The sequence below is a fragment of the Pseudophryne corroboree genome, chromosome 5 (assembly GCF_028390025.1).
Source record: "Pseudophryne corroboree isolate aPseCor3 chromosome 5, aPseCor3.hap2, whole genome shotgun sequence".
Taxonomy (NCBI): Eukaryota; Metazoa; Chordata; class Amphibia; order Anura; family Myobatrachidae; genus Pseudophryne; species Pseudophryne corroboree.
Window position 1 is genome coordinate 253,224,637 of NC_086448.1, and position 19,151 is coordinate 253,243,787.

The following is a 19,151-nucleotide window of genomic DNA, read 5'->3' on the forward strand; positions in this document are numbered from 1 at the left end:
GGGCTCCACTAGCTGGACAGATAATGCCACAGCCAGGGGTCACTTTTATACAGTGCCCTGCGGCCGTGGCATCAAATATCCAACTAGTCACCCCTGGCCGGGGTACCCTGGGGGAGTGGGGACCCCTTCAATCAAGGGGTCCTCCCCCCCCCCCAGCCACCCAAGGGCCAGGGGTGAAGCCCGAGGCTGTCCCCCCCATCCAATGGGCTGCGGATGGGGGGCTGATAGCCTTTGTTGATAGTTATGAATATTGTTTTTAGTAGCAGTACTACAAGTCCCAGCAAGCCTCCCCCGCAAGCTGGTACTTGGAGAACCACAAGTACCAGCATGCGGCGGAAAAACTTGGCCGCTGGTACCTGTAGAACTACTACTAAAAAAATACCCCAAAAATGACAAGACACACACACCTTGAAAGTAAAGTTTTCATACATCCATCCACACAAACATATACACATACTTACCTTATGTTCACACGCAGGTCGGTCCTCTTGTCCAGTAGAATCCATGGGGTACCTGTTGAAAAAATTATACTCACAAAATCCAGTGTAGATCGGTCCTCTTCAAATCCATTTGTAATCCACGTACTTGAGAAAATAAAAAAACGGAGTCCCGACCACGAACTGAAAGGGGCCCCATGTTTTCACATGGGACCCCTTTCCCCGAATGCCAGAAACCCACTCTGACTTCTGTCTAAGTGGGTTTCTTCAGCCAATCAGGGAGCGCCACGTTGTAGCACCCTCCTGATCGGCTGTGTGCTCCTGTACTGACTGACAGGCGGCACCCGGCAGTGTTACAATGTAGCGCCTATGCGCTCTATTGTAACCATTTTTTCCCATATTTCTGCAACCAGGATCGGCTCAAAGAGCCCGAGGCTGGTTTGCCTTAGGAGGGGGGACACCACGCAATTTTTTTTTAACATTTAAACTATTTTTTTTTTAACAAAGTGCACAATGAAGCCCAGCACGGATCTCTCAGATCCGGCCGAGATTCATTGTATTAAAGTCGGCAGTGTTTTACAAGTCACTCACGTAAAACACTGCCTAAAAAAACGAATGACATCGACATCGGAAAACCCGAAAATGCAGAATACGGCAGCTAAGTAAATTAGTCGTAATCAATTCAAAAAGTTGCATATTTACACTTTCGATGTCATTCGTGATTGAACTTTGACCTCAAACAGGAAAACACGAATCTTAGTAAATTTACCCCATTGTCTCTGTAAAGCGTTGTGGAATATGTGTGCGCTATATAAATAACTGGTAATAATAAGATTTTACTTACCGATAAATCTATTTCTCGTAGTCCGTAGTGGATGCTGGGACTCCGTCAGGACCATGGGGATTAGCGGCTCCGCAGGAGACAGGGCACAAAAATAAAGCTTTAGGATCAGGTGGTGTGCACTGGCTCCTCCCCCTATGACCCTCCTCCAAGCCTCAGTTAGGATACTGTGCCCGGACGAGCGTACACAATAAGGAAGGATTTTGAATCCCGGGTAAGACTCATACCAGCCACACCAATCACACCGTACAACCTGTGATCTGAACCCAGTTAACATTATGACAAACGTAGGAGCCTCTGAACAGACGGCTCACAATAATAACAACCCGATTTTTTTATTGCAGACAATCCGCACTTGGGATGGGCGCCCAGCATCCACTACGGACTACGAGAAATAGATTTATCGGTAAGTAAAATCTTATTTTCTCTGACGTCCTAGTGGATGCTGGGACTCAGTCAGGACCATGGGGATTATACCAAAGCTCCCAAACGGGCGGGAGAGTGCGGATGACTCTGCAGCACCGAATGAGAGAACTCCAGGTCCTCTTTAGCCAGGGTATCAAATTTGTAGAATTTTACAAACGTGTTCTCCCCCGACCACGTAGCTGCTCGGCAGAGTTGTAATGCCGAGACCCCTCAGGCAGCCGCCCAGGATGAGCCCACCTTCCTTGTGGAATGGGCCTTGACAGATTTAGGCTGTGGCAGGCCTGCCACAGAATGTGCAAGTTGAATTGTGCTACAAATCCAACGAGCAATCGTCTGCTTAGAAGCAGGAGCACCCAGCTTGTTGGGTGCATACAGTATAAACAGCGAGTCAGACTTTCTGACTCCAGCCGTCCTTGAAATATATATTTTCAATGCCCGGACAACGTCCAGCAACTTGGAATCCTCCAAATCGCTAGTAGCCGCAGGTACCACAATAGGCTGGTTCAGGTGAAACGCTGACACCACCTTAGGCAGAAACTGAGGACGCGTCCGCAGTTCTGCCCTGTCCGAATGGAAAATCAGATATGGGCTTTTATACGATAAAGCCGCCAATTCTGATACTCTCCTGGCTGAAGCCAGGGCCAGTAGCATGGTTACTTTCCATGTAAGATATTTCAAATCCACCGATTTGAGTGGCTCAAACCAATGGGATTTGAGAAAATCCAAAACTACATTAAGGTCCCACGGAGCCACTGGGGGCACAACCGGGGGCTGTATATGTAGTACTCCTTTTACAAAAGTCTGGACTTCAGGAACTGAAGCCAATTCCTTCTGGAAGAAAATCGACAGGGCCGAAATTTGAACCTTAATGGACCCCAATTTGAGGCCCATAGACAATCCTGTTTGCAGGAAATGTAGGAATCGACCCAGTTGAAATTCCTCCGTGGGGGCCTTCCTGGCCTCACACCACTCAACATATTTTCTCCAAATGCGGTGATAATGTTGTGCAGTCACCTCCTTCCTGGCTTTTACCAGTGTAGGAATGACCTCTTCCGGAATGCCTTTTTCCCTTAGAATTCGGCGTTCAACCGCCATGCCGTCAAACGCAGCCGCGGTAAGTCTTGGAATAGACACGGTCCCTGCTGAAGCAGGTCCCGTCTTAGAGGTAGAGGCCACGGATCTTCCGTGAGCATCTCCTGAAGTTCCGGGTACCAAGTTCTTCTTGGCCAATCCGGAGCCACGAGTATCGTTCTTACTCCCCTTTGCCGTATAATTCTCAGTACTTTTGGTATGAGAGGCAGAGGAGGAAACACATACACTGACTGGAACACCCACGGTGTTACCAGAGCGTCCACAGCTATTGCCTGAGGGTCTCTTGACCTGGCGCAATACCTGTCCAGTTTTTTGTTGAGGCGAGACGCCATCATATCCACCTTTGGTTTTTCCCAACGGTTCACAATCATGTGGAAGACTTCTGGATGAAGTCCCCACTCTCCCGGGTGTAGATCGTGTCTGCTGAGGAAGTCTGCTTCCCAGTTGTCCACTCCCGGAATGAACACTGCTGACAGTGCTATCACATGATCTTCCGCCCAGCGAAGAATCCTTGCAGCTTCTGCCATTGCTCTCCTGCTTCTTGTGCCGCCCTGTCTGTTTACGTGGGCGACTGCCGTGATGTTGTCCGACTGGATCAACACCGGCTGACCCTGAAGCAGGGGTTTTGCCAGGCTTAGAGCATTGTAAATCGCTCTTAGCTCCAGTATATTTATGTGAAGAGACATCTCCAGGCTTGACCATACTCCCTGGAAGTTTCTTCCCTGTGTGACCGCTCCCCAGCCTCTCAGACTGGCATCCGTGGTCACCAGGACCCAGTCCTGTATGCCGAATCTGCGGCCCTCTAACAGATGAGCACTCTGCAACCACCACAGAAGAGACACCCTTGTCCGTGGCGATAAGGTTATCCGCTGATGCATCTGCAGATGCGATCCGGACCATTTGTCCAGCAGATCCCACTGAAAAGTTTGTGCGTGGAATCTGCCGAATGGAATCGCTTCGTAAGAAGCCACCATCTTTCCCAGTACTCTTGTGCATTGATGCACAGACACTTTTCCTGGTTTTAGGAGGTTCCTGACAAGTTCGGATAACTCCCTGGCTTTCTCCTCCGGAAGAAACACCTTTTTCTGAACCGTGTCCAGAATCATTCCCAGGAACAGCAGACGTGTCGTCGGGTTCAATTGAGATTTTGGAAAATTCAGAATCCACCCGTGCTGTTGCAGCACTACTTGGGTTAGTGCTACTACGTCTTCCAGCTGTTCTCTGGACCTTGCCCTTATCAGGAGATCGTCCAAGTAAGGGATAATTAATACGCCTTTTCTTCGCAGAAGAAACATCATCTCGGCCATTACCTTGGTAAAGACCCGAGGTGCCGTGGACAATCCAAACGGCAGCGTCTGAAACTGATAATGACAGTTTTGCACCACGAACCTGAGGTACCCTTGGTGTGAAGGGCAAATTGGGACATGCAGGTAAGCATCCTTGATGTCCAGGGACACCATAAAGTCCCCTTCTTCCAGATTCGCTATCACTGCTCTGAGTGACTCCATCTTGAACTTGAATTTTTGTATGTACAGGTTCAAAGATTTCAGATTTAGAATAGGTCTTACCGAGCCGTCCGGCTTCGGTACCACAAATAGAGTGGAATAATACCCCTTTCCCTGTTGTAGGAGGGGTACCTTGACTATCACCTGCTGAGAATACAGTTTGTGAATGGCTTCCAATACCGTCGCCCTGTCTGAGGGAGACGTTGGCAGAGCAGACTTTAGGAACCGGCGAGGGGGAGACTTCTCGAATTCCAACCTGTAACCCTGAGATACTATCTGCAGGATCCAGGGGTCCACCTGTGAGTGAGCCCACTGTGCGCTGAAATTCTTGAGTCGACCCCCCACCGCCCCTGAGTCCGCCTGTAAAGCCCCAACGTCATGCTGAGGGCTTTGCAGAAGCCGGAGAGGGCTTCTGCTCCTGGGAAGAAGCTGCTTGGTGCACTCTCTTACCCTTTCCTTTGCCTCGGGGCAGATAAGACTGTCCTTTCGCCCGCTTGTTCCTATAGGAACGAAAGGACTGCGGCTGAAAAGACGGTGTCTTTTTCTGTTGGGAGGGGACCTGAGGTAAAAAGGTGGATTTCCCGGCTGTTGCCGTGGCCACCAAATCCGATAGACCGACCCCAAATAATTCCTCCCCCTTATACGGCAATACTTCCATATGCCGTTTGGAATCCGCATCACCTGACCATTGTCGCGTCCATAAACTTCTTCTGGCAGATATGGACATCGCACTTACTCTCGATGCCAGAGTGCAAATATCCCTCTGAGCATCTCGCATATAAAGAAAAGCATCCTTTAATTGCTCTAAAGTCAATAAAATACTGTCCCTATCCAGGGTATCAATATTTTCAGTCAGGGAATCCGACCAAACCACCCCAGCACAGCACATCCATGCAGAGGCGATGGCTGGTCGCAGTATAACACCAGTATGAGTGTATATACTTTTCAGGGTAGTTTCCAGCCTCCTATCCGCTGGATCCTTGAGGGCGGCCGTTTCAGGAGACGGTAACGCCACTTGTTTTGATAAGCGTGTGAGCGCCTTATCCACCCTAGGGGGTGTTTCCCAGCGCGCCCTAACCTCTGGCGGGAAAGGATATAATGCCAATAACTTCTTTGAAATTAGCAGTTTTCTATCGGGGTTAACCCACGCTTCATCACACACTTCATTCAATTCGTCTGATTCAGGAAAAACTACAGGTAGTTTTTTCAGACCCCACATAATACCCCTTTTTGTGGTACATGCAGTATCAGAGATATGCAAAGCCTCCTTCATTGCCGTGATCATATAACGTGTGGCCCTACTGGAAAATACGTTTGTTTCTTCACCGTCGACACTAGATTCGGTGTTCTGTGTCGACCGACTGAGGTAAAGGGCGTTTTACAGCCCCTGACGGTGTCCGAGACGCCTGGACAGGTACTAACTGGTTTGCCGGCCGTCTCATGTCGTCAACTGATTTTTGTAATGTGCTGACATTATCACGTAATTCCATAAACAAAGCCATCCATTCCGGTGTCGACTCCCTAGGGGGTGACATCACCATTACCGGCAATTGCTCCGCCTCCACACCAACATCGTCCTCATACATGTCGACACACACGTACCGATACACAGCAGACACACAGGGAATGCTCTTATCGAAGACAGGACCCCACTAGCCCTTTGGGGAGACAGAGGGAGAGTTTGCAAGCACACACCCAAGCGCTATAAATATATAGGAACAACCCTATAGAAGTGTTGTCTCCTCTATGTTTCTATGTTTATAGCAGCTTAATATATATAAAAATCGCCAAAAAGTGCCCCCCCCCCCTCTCTGTTTTACCCTGTTTCTGTAGTGCAGTGCAGGGGAGAGTCCTGGGAGCCTTCCTCGCAGCGGAGCAGGAAAATGGCGCTGTGTGCTGAGGAGATAGGCCCCGCCCCCTATTTCGGCGGGCTCTTCTCCGTTGTTTGTGAGACCTGGCAGGGGTTAAATACATCCATATAGCCCCAGGGGCTATATGTGATGTATTCTTTAGCCAAAACGAGGTATTATCATTGCTGCCCAGGGCGCCCCCCCCCCGCGCCCTGCACCCTCCGTGACCGATGGTGTGAAGTGTGTGACAACAATGGCGCACAGCTGCAGTGCTGTGCGCTACCTCATGAAGACTGAAAAGTCTTCTGCCGCCGGTTTCTGGACCTCTTCACTTTTCGGCATCTGCAAGGGGGTCGGCGGCGCGGCTCCGGGACCGGACTCCATGGCTGGGCCTGTGTGCGATCCCTCTGGAGCTAATGGTGTCCAGTAGCCTAAGAAGCCAATCCATCCTGCACGCAGGTGAGTTCACTTCTTCTCCCCTAAGTCCCTCGTTGCAGTGAGCCTGTTGCCAGCAGGACTCACTGTAAAATAAAAAACCTAAAAACTTTTTCTAAGCAGCTCTTTAGGAGAGCCACCTAGATTTGCACCCTGCTCGGACGGGCACAAAAACCTAACTGAGGCTTGGAGGAGGGTCATAGGGGGAGGAGCCAGTGCACACCACCTGATCCTAAAGCTTTATTTTTGTGCCCTGTCTCCTGCGGAGCCGCTAATCCCCATGGTCCTGACGGAGTCCCAGCATCCACTAGGACGTCAGAGAAAAATAAATAATAAATTATGACCACCGGGTAATAGCCAGAGTAACCACCGTGTGCAGTAGCTAGCCGGACTGAACAGTTGTTTTAGGCACGTCTGGCAGCCTCCAGGTTCATTTTGACAGTGAGCTGCTCCACTAAAGAATGTCAGTCGGCCCTCACGCATCTTCGTAGCCAACGTTCACCTCCCACATCAATGACAAGTGGCGCTCCACAGTTTTAACGTCAGTTATTCAGCGCACGACACGTGGCATACTTCATGGGCTACACGCTGCCGACGTCAAATATAGGTGGTTGTCATAATAATGTGATTCAACCATGTATTTACTGTATTCCACATTTGGGTTCAAAATAATAACATATCGCGAACAGAATATGGGCTTAAAGATCCCCAGTCCTTCTCCAACCAGCTCTAAAGGTCCGTGAGCGACATCGTCTAATGTTTCCCCCTCCCGGGCCGGCCGGTCGGCGGCCGCCTGTACACACTGAGCGATATGACAGCTCATATCGCTCAGTGACGCCACGCCTCCGCCAGCCCTGCATGAAGGTCGTGGACGACAGTCCACATCCTTCATGCATGCCCTACCGACAGCGACGATCGTTGCCGACCCGCGGGGCTGCGCATCGGTCGTCGCTGGCGGCATACACGCTTGACGATAAATGAGCGACGTCGCTCAAGGAGGGGGAAAATGAGCGACGTCGCTCATTTTATCGTTAAGTGTGTATGGACCTTTAGAGCAGAATGGATGGTCATTGTCTCAGCTTTATTCTACAGAATGGTGAAGCAATAGCAGAACTCAAGCATTGTATCGTCAAAATTCCGCAAGTTTGCGAATTCTTAACTGGTTATATGCATACACATTTTTACTAAAACACATCTCTTCTATTTATTTTAGCTGCATGAGTAGGATTGATCTCTATACCTTTCAGCTCGACTCCTTATGTAAAAGTTACATCTTTATACAGATTTCTGTAAGTATTATTATTCACTGGCGTTTACACGCACACAAAGCATGCTACTCATGTAAACATAAAACCCATTCTACATGCCTCCCAATCTGGATAGCTGGGGACTGGAACAGGGAGCATGGCCAAGTTCTGATAGGGGTATTAGCCTTTCATACCTAAAACTGCGGGTCTTACCCGGTAATACGGTCCCGGGATCATACAGGGACATTCCCGGGTAAGACCCCTTGCATGCTGCAGTCAGCAGCCCGGCATATTGCCAGATTGCTGATGTCAGCGGTGACGAGGTGGGGGGGCGGCGCAAGAGATCACATGATCTCTAAGCGCCGCCTGCTACATAGAGAGTGAACGGGAGCCGGGGCACACTGACCAGGTTCCCGGGAAGATTGCAGGGTTGAAATGCCGGGGCAGGAACCCCGGGATTTTGACCCTGTACCCTTTCACACTGAGAAATTTCCCGGGTTGGTCCGCGTTCATGTGCATTAACCCGGGAAATTTTGTCTGGTGTGAAAGGGGTATAAGTGGCCATACCCCAGTGTACTGACTTTAGAAGAATCGCTAGAATGCACCTCTCCCCTTCCCTCCTAGCACTCGTTAATTGCTGCATGCATTCATTCATATGTTAATGCTTTTCTAAATAGGACAGGGCCATCCAAACTCAAACCTAATTATCATCCCATTGATTGACATTCCTTTCCACTCCCATCCCTTTCACTAAACCGATCATCCTAAAGGCTTAAAGAGAAAATTATTAAGAACGGGTAATTTTGATTATTATTTTGTGTGTTATTTGACTCATTTGGGTTCTCTTTTTATGGTATCCGGACTCTGAGTCGACACCCATTAGGACGACACTCTTTGGTCCCACAGTGGATAGGTCGACACGACCATTAGGTCAACATGAACAAAGTCCACATGCAAAAAAAGTCGACATGAGTTTTTCACTTTTTTTTTCTTTTTTTGAACTTTTTTATACTTTACAACCCACGTGGACTACGATTGGGAACGGTAACCTGTGCCGAGCGCAATGAGCCATGTCCGAAGCTGACTCGCCATGCGAGAGGACGCAGTGCACTAATTGGGGTTCCCGTCACTTTACGAAGAAAACGACACCAAAAACCCCCATGAAAAACTCATGTCGACCTTTTTTAATGTCGACCTGATGGTCACGTCGACCTATTTCTAGTGACGACCTAGCCACTGTCGACCAATAGGTGTCGACCTAGACACTGTCGGCCCAGAGTCCCATACCCTCTTTTTATGACTTAGATGAAGACTTGAAAACATATACGCAAAAAATCTAAAGGTGAATTCTCACTGGCCGTTTTTGGCCATTGCATATGCAGAGCGATGATGTGAAAATCGCTGGCAGGAAAATGGCACAGTGCATACACACTGAGCGATTTTCAACTAGCCAAGCGATTTTCACGGGGATGAACCACTTTCAACAGTAGGAGACTGTGGAAAGTGGTTCACTCGGCCACGGATGGCGGCGGCTTTAGATAATGCGGGAGCGCGCATCAGTGCTCACTGCCCGGCCATACACACTAGGCGATTTTGAGCTCAAAGTAGCTCAAAACGCCAAAAGTGAGCTATATATATGAGCTCAAAATCGCCTAGTGTATATGCACCTTAAAGAACATTCTCCAGTGATCACATGCTTTCTAGCACTACTACTGTATAATTTGCAAAGTAGAAAAAAACAAAAAAAAGTCTACCCCTTTCGTACTGGCTTAAACTGCAAATGCCTGCAGACTCCTCCAGTGCATGTGAAAATGTCTGTATACTGTATAGCTTGTCTATGCTTACAGTTACACATCTACCTATGTATATATACAGACATATGCTTTTGTGATGCTATGGCAATGGCTGTGGGTCACTGGCCTTAGTACATTTTTGTCTGCAACTGTAAATTGAAGTAGCTTCAATTTATCATATTCTACTCTCAGGGCAAATTCTTCTCTTAAAAACGTATCAAGTCTCAGAAGTGAGAATATCACCATGTTGTTCTAAATATAGCGGTACAGTACTAGCAAGATGTTTCATTATAAACATCTCACAATTTCAAGAGAGTGTTATAACGAGCAAATTATAATGGCTCTAAGAACAATTTGCAAGCAAATGACGCAATGAAAATTTGCATATTGAGGTCACACTCACTCTTCCTGCATAGCACACATTTAAGCTATTGTCTAAGTATGCATAAAATTACGTTGTCAGCGAAATTCCTTACTTCCCCATTTGGACACTAAACTGGACTTTTCACGATTTCTTTGCATGAACTGTATGATTTATTAGGTTATAAAATATTTGGCACAAAATACCATATTTAGCACATTAAAAACACACCTAAATAGGTGTTCATGTACCCAGGCGAAGGAGAACAAACTGGGCTATGAATGACAGTTTAGTGATCACAGGCAAGCAGTCCGACAGGTTCTCAATCTATAGGTCTGAGACTTTTTCAACAATGGATTTGCTTTACCTTTAGGAAGCTAATCCCCATATACAAAATGACTCAAAGCAAAAGGTGGGTCAGCAATCTGACAGACTGCAAAATCAGAGTTCCCAGCCATCCCGCATACTTCAAAGCTACAAGTTAAGCGCTGATTAGGTAATTCAGACGTTCACTCTCTACTGATCCCAGCGGATCAGCAACTTTTGCGTTTTCATAAACCAGCAGATTAGACAGAGCTCCATATAACTCAGACAAGTTTATCTATGTTAATATTTAAAGAGTGAACACTACAATTAAAACTTTTCTCTCACCGCCATTTCAAATTATGTGACAGGAATGTGGGAATGATACGTTCTATGGTCTAGGTAAAAATAGTGTAACCCATTTTTTGGGGATGCGGTTAATATGCTGGCTGTCATGTATCCCAAATCATACAAGTCCAAATTATCCGCAGAATTGGTTATTCCAGACTCCTGCTGAATAGTCAGCTTTGCCTGTTGCTTGGCCAACTTTACCTATATAGGAAAGATATCTACACACAAATTCTCATCAAAAATAAAAGTATTAACCCATTGTGTATGTACATTTTAGCAAACTGCTGTTGACCTTTTCAATGTATCAAACCAAATGTCACTAAACAGGCAGATAATCCTTTTAATGTATTTTAAAAGTCAGTAACAATATCCTAAAATGCCCAACAAACTCTGTAATCCCAATCCACATAAGTTGATCCCTCTTAACTTCTTTGTGACCTTATTTTTAGAAAGAAAAATTGTCCTGTGGTTAAATAAGGCAAAGGGAAATTGCACACAGAAGCTTAACCCCTATTAGTTGCCTTACTGAATCAGATAATGATTTCACTTTAATTTCTTTATTTAGCAAATGAATCAACTTCTTACATTTATCAGCTGCTTGTGTTCTCGGTTGCTCTATATTTTTTGCAATTGTTTTCTAAGGTCTGATTTTTTTATTTTTGTTGGCTAAACTGCAGTGTGCTGGGGGAATTTTTTTTTTCTTGTATAGATTAGCCCATCCCTCACATGCACCTGTGATGGGCCAATAAATTGATTGAGCAACTACAATTCTGCGTATCACTGTTCTGAGAGGCAGGTATTGGACAAGTAGCTGGAGGGTATGTTGATCATTGTAGTACCATATTGGAGGATTCTGGGTGCCTCCAGGTGAGTTCGTTCTCAATTTAGAAATACATAAATGTATGAACCAAAGTAATGTTATCAGTATGTAGTGTAGGAGCACCAGAGCAGAAATGCCTTGCTGTGGCTTACCATATGTTTGCAAATGCGAATAACTAAGATCTCTGCATTTGTATTATCATGTGGGATGCAAGTCTTTTTCTCTGGTTCAATACAGTATGCTGGGAGAATTATTTTTTTTTGCCAAGATTAACCCCCCACCCCCCCTTACATACACTTGTGTTGGGCCAGAAAATGTTTGAGCAACTGCCATTCTGTGCATCACTGTAAATAATTACGGTAGTTTGCACTATAAGGAGTGGGAGAGCTATATGAAATGCCTATGGCTAAAATGTCAATCAAACTGAATTGTAATTTACAACTTTTAAAAAAAAACAGTTTTCAGTGTCCTTAACAAGTGATATTTTTGTAGAAACATAGAGTTGCTCACCTTTAAAAAAAACTAATTATTTATAGACAAAATCATATTTATTTATTTTTTATTATTGAACATTTACACGAGAATTATTTAGAACAATTATATTTTATCCAGCCAGTAAAATTCCTTTTCTAAGGCCCAGTGCTCCCAGTTGCATGTCTCCCAGACACCCACTGCATCATCATGCCTTGCCACCTCCCCCCCTTCACAATGCCAGTAATCACGGCACTAACAGGGGTGGGGCCAATATGATGCAATTGCATCATCTTGCCACCAGTACTACCCACTTTTGACGCACCACGTCGCCAGCAAAACCGACCTGACTGCCTCCTCCCAGTAGGGACAGCAAAAAGGTTGGCATGTATGCAATAAATGTGTATGTGTCCACATACTGAAAGTAATTTGCATATTTGCAAGTGGACCACTCATACACGTATGTTTGGATTGATATCCATCCTCATCCTCAGTGCGGCTCTATCTATAGTTCTGAATACAGCTTTGGGCCCTCCTTCAGTCGCAGGAAAAGATGTGACTTAAATGTGTACGATTCTATTTCACCCGTACTTGCAGATGTACTCCATGTTTAATACAGTGTAGACCCCACATTTGACAGCAAATTGCCTATCTTTTACCTTCCGTAATAGTTTGCGGGTTTTGTGGAGCAGCACAATTTTGGAGAAAGTTTAAAGTGGAAATAATTTAAAAGGCAGTTGGATTCGCCTTTTATATTATTTCCACTTTAAATCTACAGCCGAGATTTCACTATTTCCCCAAACTTGCAACCTAGTACATAAACCCCATGCTATACTGTTGCCCTTCTTTACTATTACCTAAGTGTACAACTCCTGGATACACCTTACAACGTCTTTCAGACTTATTTTAATACTGAAACACCAGGAATAACCTACTGGATACAAAATTGAAAAATATCTTACCTGTAAGTGCTATTGGTAACTTAATCCAAATATATATCTGTTGGTTCTTAATTTACCTCATTCAGAGTTTTACATAAAAGCAAATTGCAGCCTTATTCCCCTGAATGTGTATCTTTTTTTCTTTGCCCTGACGACTGGCAACTCGCTCACATCTTACATTTACAGCTCTGTGTGCAAAGGGGTCCGGGCGGAAGTTTGGATGAGGTGTGCATAAGTGGCCAAAGTACAGTAAGAGCACGTAGACAAAAAGGGGAACATGTATCAAACCTTCAAGGTAAATATAGTTGAAGCTGCCCATAGCAACCAATCTTCTGTCATTTTATTGACTGTGCTAGATAAATAATAGCTAGAAGCTGATTGGTTGCAATGAGTAACTGATCAACTGTATCGCTCTCGAAGGTTTGAGACATCTCCCCCAATATTCTCACAAGTTGGCCACATTGTGGGTACTCAAATCCTGGTGCAAGATGTAAGCTAATGGTAATGACAGCTGTGGGCTGCATCTGATTCGAACACAATGGAGACACATCAAATTATGCAAATCTAATGTAACTGCTGTGGGCATCATCTAACAGCAGGAACACAATGTACCACACACTCGGTTTAAAATAATATGAGGTCTATTTACTAAACCTTGGATGGAGATAAAGTGGAGGGAGATAAAGGACCTGCCAATCAGCTCCTAAAGTACCAGCCAATCAGTTTTGAAACACAGCATGTGACATGGCAGTTAGGAGCCGATTGGCTGATACTTTATCTCTATCCAAGGCTTAGTAAATAGACCCTGCAGAATGATTGCTGCTCAGTTTGGGAGGGGGACGGATGCGGATATTTATTAGCGCTATCTAACAGAAATGTTACATTTGCATCTTGTTCGATTTACATTTAATGTGCTCCAAGCAGCTTGGGAACTTATATACATTTTCTTGCCATTTACTGTAGAGTATACGAGTTGTATATTGTGTTTTTACCCATCTTTTGTACTCACAGTGAACCCACACCTCCTGTCATATTCCAGCACATCTATTCCTGTTATGTATCAGGAGGAAGGGTTATTTGTTACCTATGTAGTCATTTGCCACTTGCATTTGTGGCAATTCAGTATAGGTAGCAAAATGCTATGTGTTCCCCAGGCACATTTTAGATTTGCACTTCGATGCTTAGATACTTCTAAACAGGATAACAGCGATGCAGCTGTGACGCTAAAGGTGCGTACACACTAGACGATATAGTAAACGATAGCGCTCATTTTTACCCTCCCGAGTTATATTGTTTACTATATTGCCCGGTGTATATGCTGCTGATGACAGCAGATGCGCGGCCCCGTGAGTCATTAACGACCCTCGGTGTCGGCCATGCTTGCAGCTCAATTTGGACTCGTCCAAAACTACACGCACGGTCCGGACATGGCATGACGTCACTGTGCGATATCGCTAGTGATATTGTACAGTGTGTATGTCCACGTCAGGCGGCCCGGGCCGGGAGGGGAACACACTAGGCGATGCCGCTCATTGGAGCACATCGCCTAGTGTGTACCCACCTTAAGAGCTCTATAACATAAGGGGTCATGTACGTTGCACATTTCCACTCTTAATTTTATTTCTCAATAACACAGCATGCTCATTTTTCTAGGAATCAGTCATTTGATGACGAAAGGAACAACTACTTTTTTTTTAGAATCTATTACTTTTCCTACGTTTATGTTGACACTAATATATCTAGGTTTATATTCCCCTATTTTAAATTATAATCATAGTAAAAGTCACAAAGCAATTCTGTGACTAAATAATGGCACAAAACTGAATATTTTTTCTCTCTTTTTACAGATCACATCTCTCTAGGATAATATAGTATCTGTGATAGTTCACAGTAGGTGGTGTGTAATTAATCACAAAATGCACAGCTTTTCCTAATGATTACAGAAGTGAAGTCATCGCTCAAAGGGACAGATTCAATTAGCAGCGGTGTTTACCATATGGGTAAAGCTCCAGCATTCACGCCCAGAATTTTCCTAACAGTGCCTGAGAAAAACCCCACGGCTAACTGAATGCATTTCTTTCTCTGCTCTATATCAAGCAATGACCAAGAAATCTTTACAGCACTTTGAGGCCCATTTATCATTTAATATTTGTGGATTTATTCCTCAAAAACACACGTCTTCTGCACCCATTTAACCACAAATATTTAGAGGGGTATGCAATTAGGTCTGTTTCTTTTGCCTAGGCGAAAAAATGTGACTTTACGCTATTTTTAGGGCGAATGAGCATTCACCCTATTCAATGGCCGGGCCGTTTTTTTGCCTAGGCAAAAACGCAAGCTGTTTTCGACAATTTTGAGGCTTTTTTCGCCAATGTTTTTTCACACAAAAAAAGTTGAAAAGGCATTGATGAAAATGCCTTAAAAACAGGCCGTAATTGAATAGGCAGGGGGGCAAAATCAATAGCTCCGAGAATATTACAGGAGCAAATTGCATACCCCTATTAGTATCAACCCCATGTATGAAGGAGGGATTGCAGTAGAACCATTTCTGACAGCAGCCACAACCCCCATAGGTTTCGTAGAGATGATGTGATGCTGTCAGTTACCTAGTTTTGGAATGCAAAAGCATCCCCAAGCTTGTCCCCCGCAGGTAACACTATCTGAAGATGGCGTTAGCCCATTGTAGCCTATGAGCTAGAGATCGTAAACTTAACCAGCAAAGTGTTCCTCCAGAACCCTCCCCATCATTGGCTGCAGCGCATGTGCGGCCAGCAGATTTCACATTCACATGAATCCGACGGGTGTAGTATGTCTGACCGGCGGTCAGGAGACTGCCGGTCAGCATACCGACGCCGGGATCCCGGCGGGAAGGGGCAAGTGCAGCAAGCCCCTTGCGGGCTCGGTGGCGACCGCAGTGTCGTGGACACCCACGAGTGGAAATAGTCCCTGTTGGTCGGCATGCCGACCATCGGGATAGTGAGGGGGCGGGATGTCGGTGGAGGTCATGTGACCGTCGGTCTCCCGACCGCCGGTCACATGAATACCACCCGAATCCGACTACCTCTCTGAGTACATTGCCGGGATGGGGCTCATTTTGGGACCACTGTCCCTGCATACATCTGCCAGCTGTAATCACATGCTGTAATGCAATTCTGGACGCTAATATCGCGCCCGGATTGCATTGAGTATGCGTTTATTGATAAATAGACCCCTTTATGCCGATATGTAACATCGTATCATGATTTTATAAACTACTATTTTTCTATATAGCATTCACCGTACTATGCGAGCAGGGCCTTCATACCTCTTTGTCCATTAGTTATTCCACAGTCTCATTTTATTACTTTAACGTTTCCATTTGTAAAGGGCAACACAATATATGGCCGCTATATAAATAAATGAACCTCATTTAGCAGAATGTACTGTACCCATACGACTATTAGAAGATGGGCCAGTCCACTATCCTGATACTGGTGTTCCAGACTTTTCTTTCCTACAGATATGGGCCCTCATTCCGAGTTGTTCGCTCGCTAGCTGCTTTTAGCAGCTTTGCACACGCTAAGCCGCTGCCTACTGGGAGTGAATCTTAGCTTTGCAGAATTGCGAATGAAAGATTCGCATAATTGCGAATAGAAATTTCTTTGCAGTTTCTGAGTAGCTCGACACTTACTCTGCCACTGCGATCAGTTCAGTCAGTTTCGTTCCTGGTTTGACGTCACAAACACACCCAGCGTTCGCCCAGACACTCCTCCGTTTCTCCAGCCACTCCCGTGTTTTTCCCAGAAACGGCAGCGTTTTTCCGCACACACCCATAAAACGGCCAGTTTCAGCCCAGAAACACCCACTTCCTGTCAATCACACTCCGATCACCAGAACGAAGAAATTTCTTCGTTAAGCCGTGAGTAAAATACCTAACTTTTTGGCAAATTTACTTGGCGCAGATGCACTGCGAACATTGCGCATGCGCAGTTTGCGACATTTCGCTTCGTTGCGAAAACCACTAACGAGCGAACAACTCGGAATGAGGGCCATGGTACCTAGACATTACAATGGCAAGGTGTGTATTTCCTAAGTTGGCAATCACATGTTGTTTTTAACTACGAGGTAACCTAAAATTATTTGCTTTTTTACAATCTAACGATCATTTTCTTATTCTGATAACAAAATAGTTTAGTACATAGTATCAAACTTTATACTCTAAAAAACACTAAGCATTTCTAAAGAATGAATTCAACAAGACCTGTGATTCATGAGGTTTGGACAGATAAAATGACACACAAGCAGACAACACAGATGCACACACACTATAGGTTCCGACAGATGTATATAATAAGCGCAGAGGTCCAATGCCAGCAGCCTGTGGGCACATACCATTGCTTGGGCCTATGATTAGGGCCAGAGGGGAGGGTCATATATAAAATGTTCCTAAACAGAGAGTCACCCTCTCCTCAGTCTGCTAGGGGAGGGACACCCAGACAGAGGATGGGACTTCCTTGTGACTCATTTCCACTACAAAGCACAGGGGATGAGCAGTCATCACCAGCAGCGACTAGGAAACCCAATAACATGTGCTGGCCACGCAGCACCCCTTGGTAAGAGGGGGACGTGTAACAGGCATGCCCAGAACCCGCCTGGAGGGCAGGGTGGTGTGAGGCAGCCCTTAGTGTGGGCACAGCTGTATCACAGCATCTTCCACTCCATAACAAAGAGGTCTGGCATTCCCTGACTCAGTATACACGGGACAGCACCACACATAGGTCGGGACGTCGCGTTTTATGTACTGTACATTGATGTACATACAGTACGTGGCAGTCACAGGCAACAGCTACCCTGTACCCTCACATCCCTGCTGGGAGCGTTAGTACATCGCAATGCCGGCGTATCGTAGATGCAGCACAATCCAAGCCAGAAATTGTTACTAAAGTGACTACTTAATGAGACAGAGACATATATGGACAATGAGTGACACTGGACAACATCTACAAGTCAGTGACTCTGAGCTACTGAGTGGGATGAGAGGCAGTTACAGCCGCTAGCTATATATAGAGCCAGGCTAGCCACCCAGGCAGTATACACAGAGGCTACTGTACCAGTGTGGGGGTGACAGCAGCAGGCTGTATAGATCTCATACCGTGGTGAGCAGAGGTCTCATTTGTTCTCCAGCACGGTCCTCGTCCATGGCCTCCTGGTGATGAGTGGTGGCTGGAGCTGGGTGATGTGGGCACACAGACTGCGTGGCAGAGGTACACGTGTGCCCCTGGTATCCCGGGCGGCAGCGGCTGCAATGGTTACAGCTGCATCAGATGGAGGAAGACGAGTCTCACACACACACACGCAGCCCGCTCTGCTGCAGCAGCAGCAGGATCTTTATATGAAAGAAGAAGAAAGCTGCTGTGAGTCGTTATGTTACTCCTCCTCTCCTCCACCCCTCTTCCTCCCTGTGCTTCCCTCCCTCCTCTGGCTCTGACCCGCACTCTGCATACATGCATGGCCCCTTCTATCTCTTCCATTGGCCGGGCCCTCCCCTTCCCTCTCTCTCTGTCTCTCCTCTGTCGTCTGCTGCTGCTGCTCTCAGCTCTTCCCTTCCCCCTCCTTCCCCGATGCTGCTGCTGCTCTGTGGCACTGTCCCTGGAGAAGCCGCAGCAGCGCCGTACACTGATTATTGAGAGAAGAGGCCAGTGATGATGCCGGGGAAGGTGTCACCTTACATTGTCCCAGCAGCAACATGCCATGTACAGTATGTGTGCAGTGAGCGAGTGCATCCTATGGACATGTGTGAATAGAGCACTGCCCGGTACTATTGTATGTCTGGAGTACTGCACCACGCTGCTCACTGGTGTCATCTAAGAACAGAATACTGTACACAATCAGAATACTGTACACAATCACATACACTATACACATTACATTGCATCCATCCAAGTGCACGTCTTCTTCTGTCTTCCTGTTGTACATATGTAAAGTAGATGATAGTAAATGCACTCACTTACTCTGTAACAGGTGCATTGTTAATACAGGTTGAGTATCCCATATCCAAATATTCCGAAATACGGAATATTCCGAAATACGGACTTTTTTGAGTGAGAGTGAGATAGTGAAACCTTTGTTTTTTGATGGCTCAATGTACACAAACTTTGTTTAATGCACAAAGTCATTAAACATATTGTATTAAATAACCTTCAGGCTGTGTGTATAATGTGTATATGAAACATAAATGAATTATGTGAATGTAGACACACTTTGTTTAATGCACAAAGTTATAAAAAATATTGGCCAAA

General features: G+C 45.8%; 1 protein-coding gene across 7 annotated transcripts in view; it reads right to left on the bottom strand.

The window, feature by feature from the left end:
• SLC4A7 (solute carrier family 4 member 7) overlaps positions 1-18,309 on the bottom strand; it is a 310,436-nt gene extending 292,127 nt beyond the window's left edge. For 3 of the 7 annotated variants that reach the window (XM_063922267.1, XM_063922266.1, XM_063922265.1), the window contains exon 1: positions 18,005-18,309. In XM_063922267.1, the coding sequence (XP_063778337.1) occupies positions 18,005-18,052 (48 nt within the window). In that variant the 5' untranslated portion in view covers positions 18,053-18,309. The remainder of the gene's footprint in view (positions 1-18,004) is intronic. The other 4 variants (XM_063922271.1, XM_063922270.1, XM_063922268.1 and 1 more) reach the window with 2 other exon arrangements.
• Between the last annotated feature and the right edge of the window lie 842 nt (positions 18,310-19,151).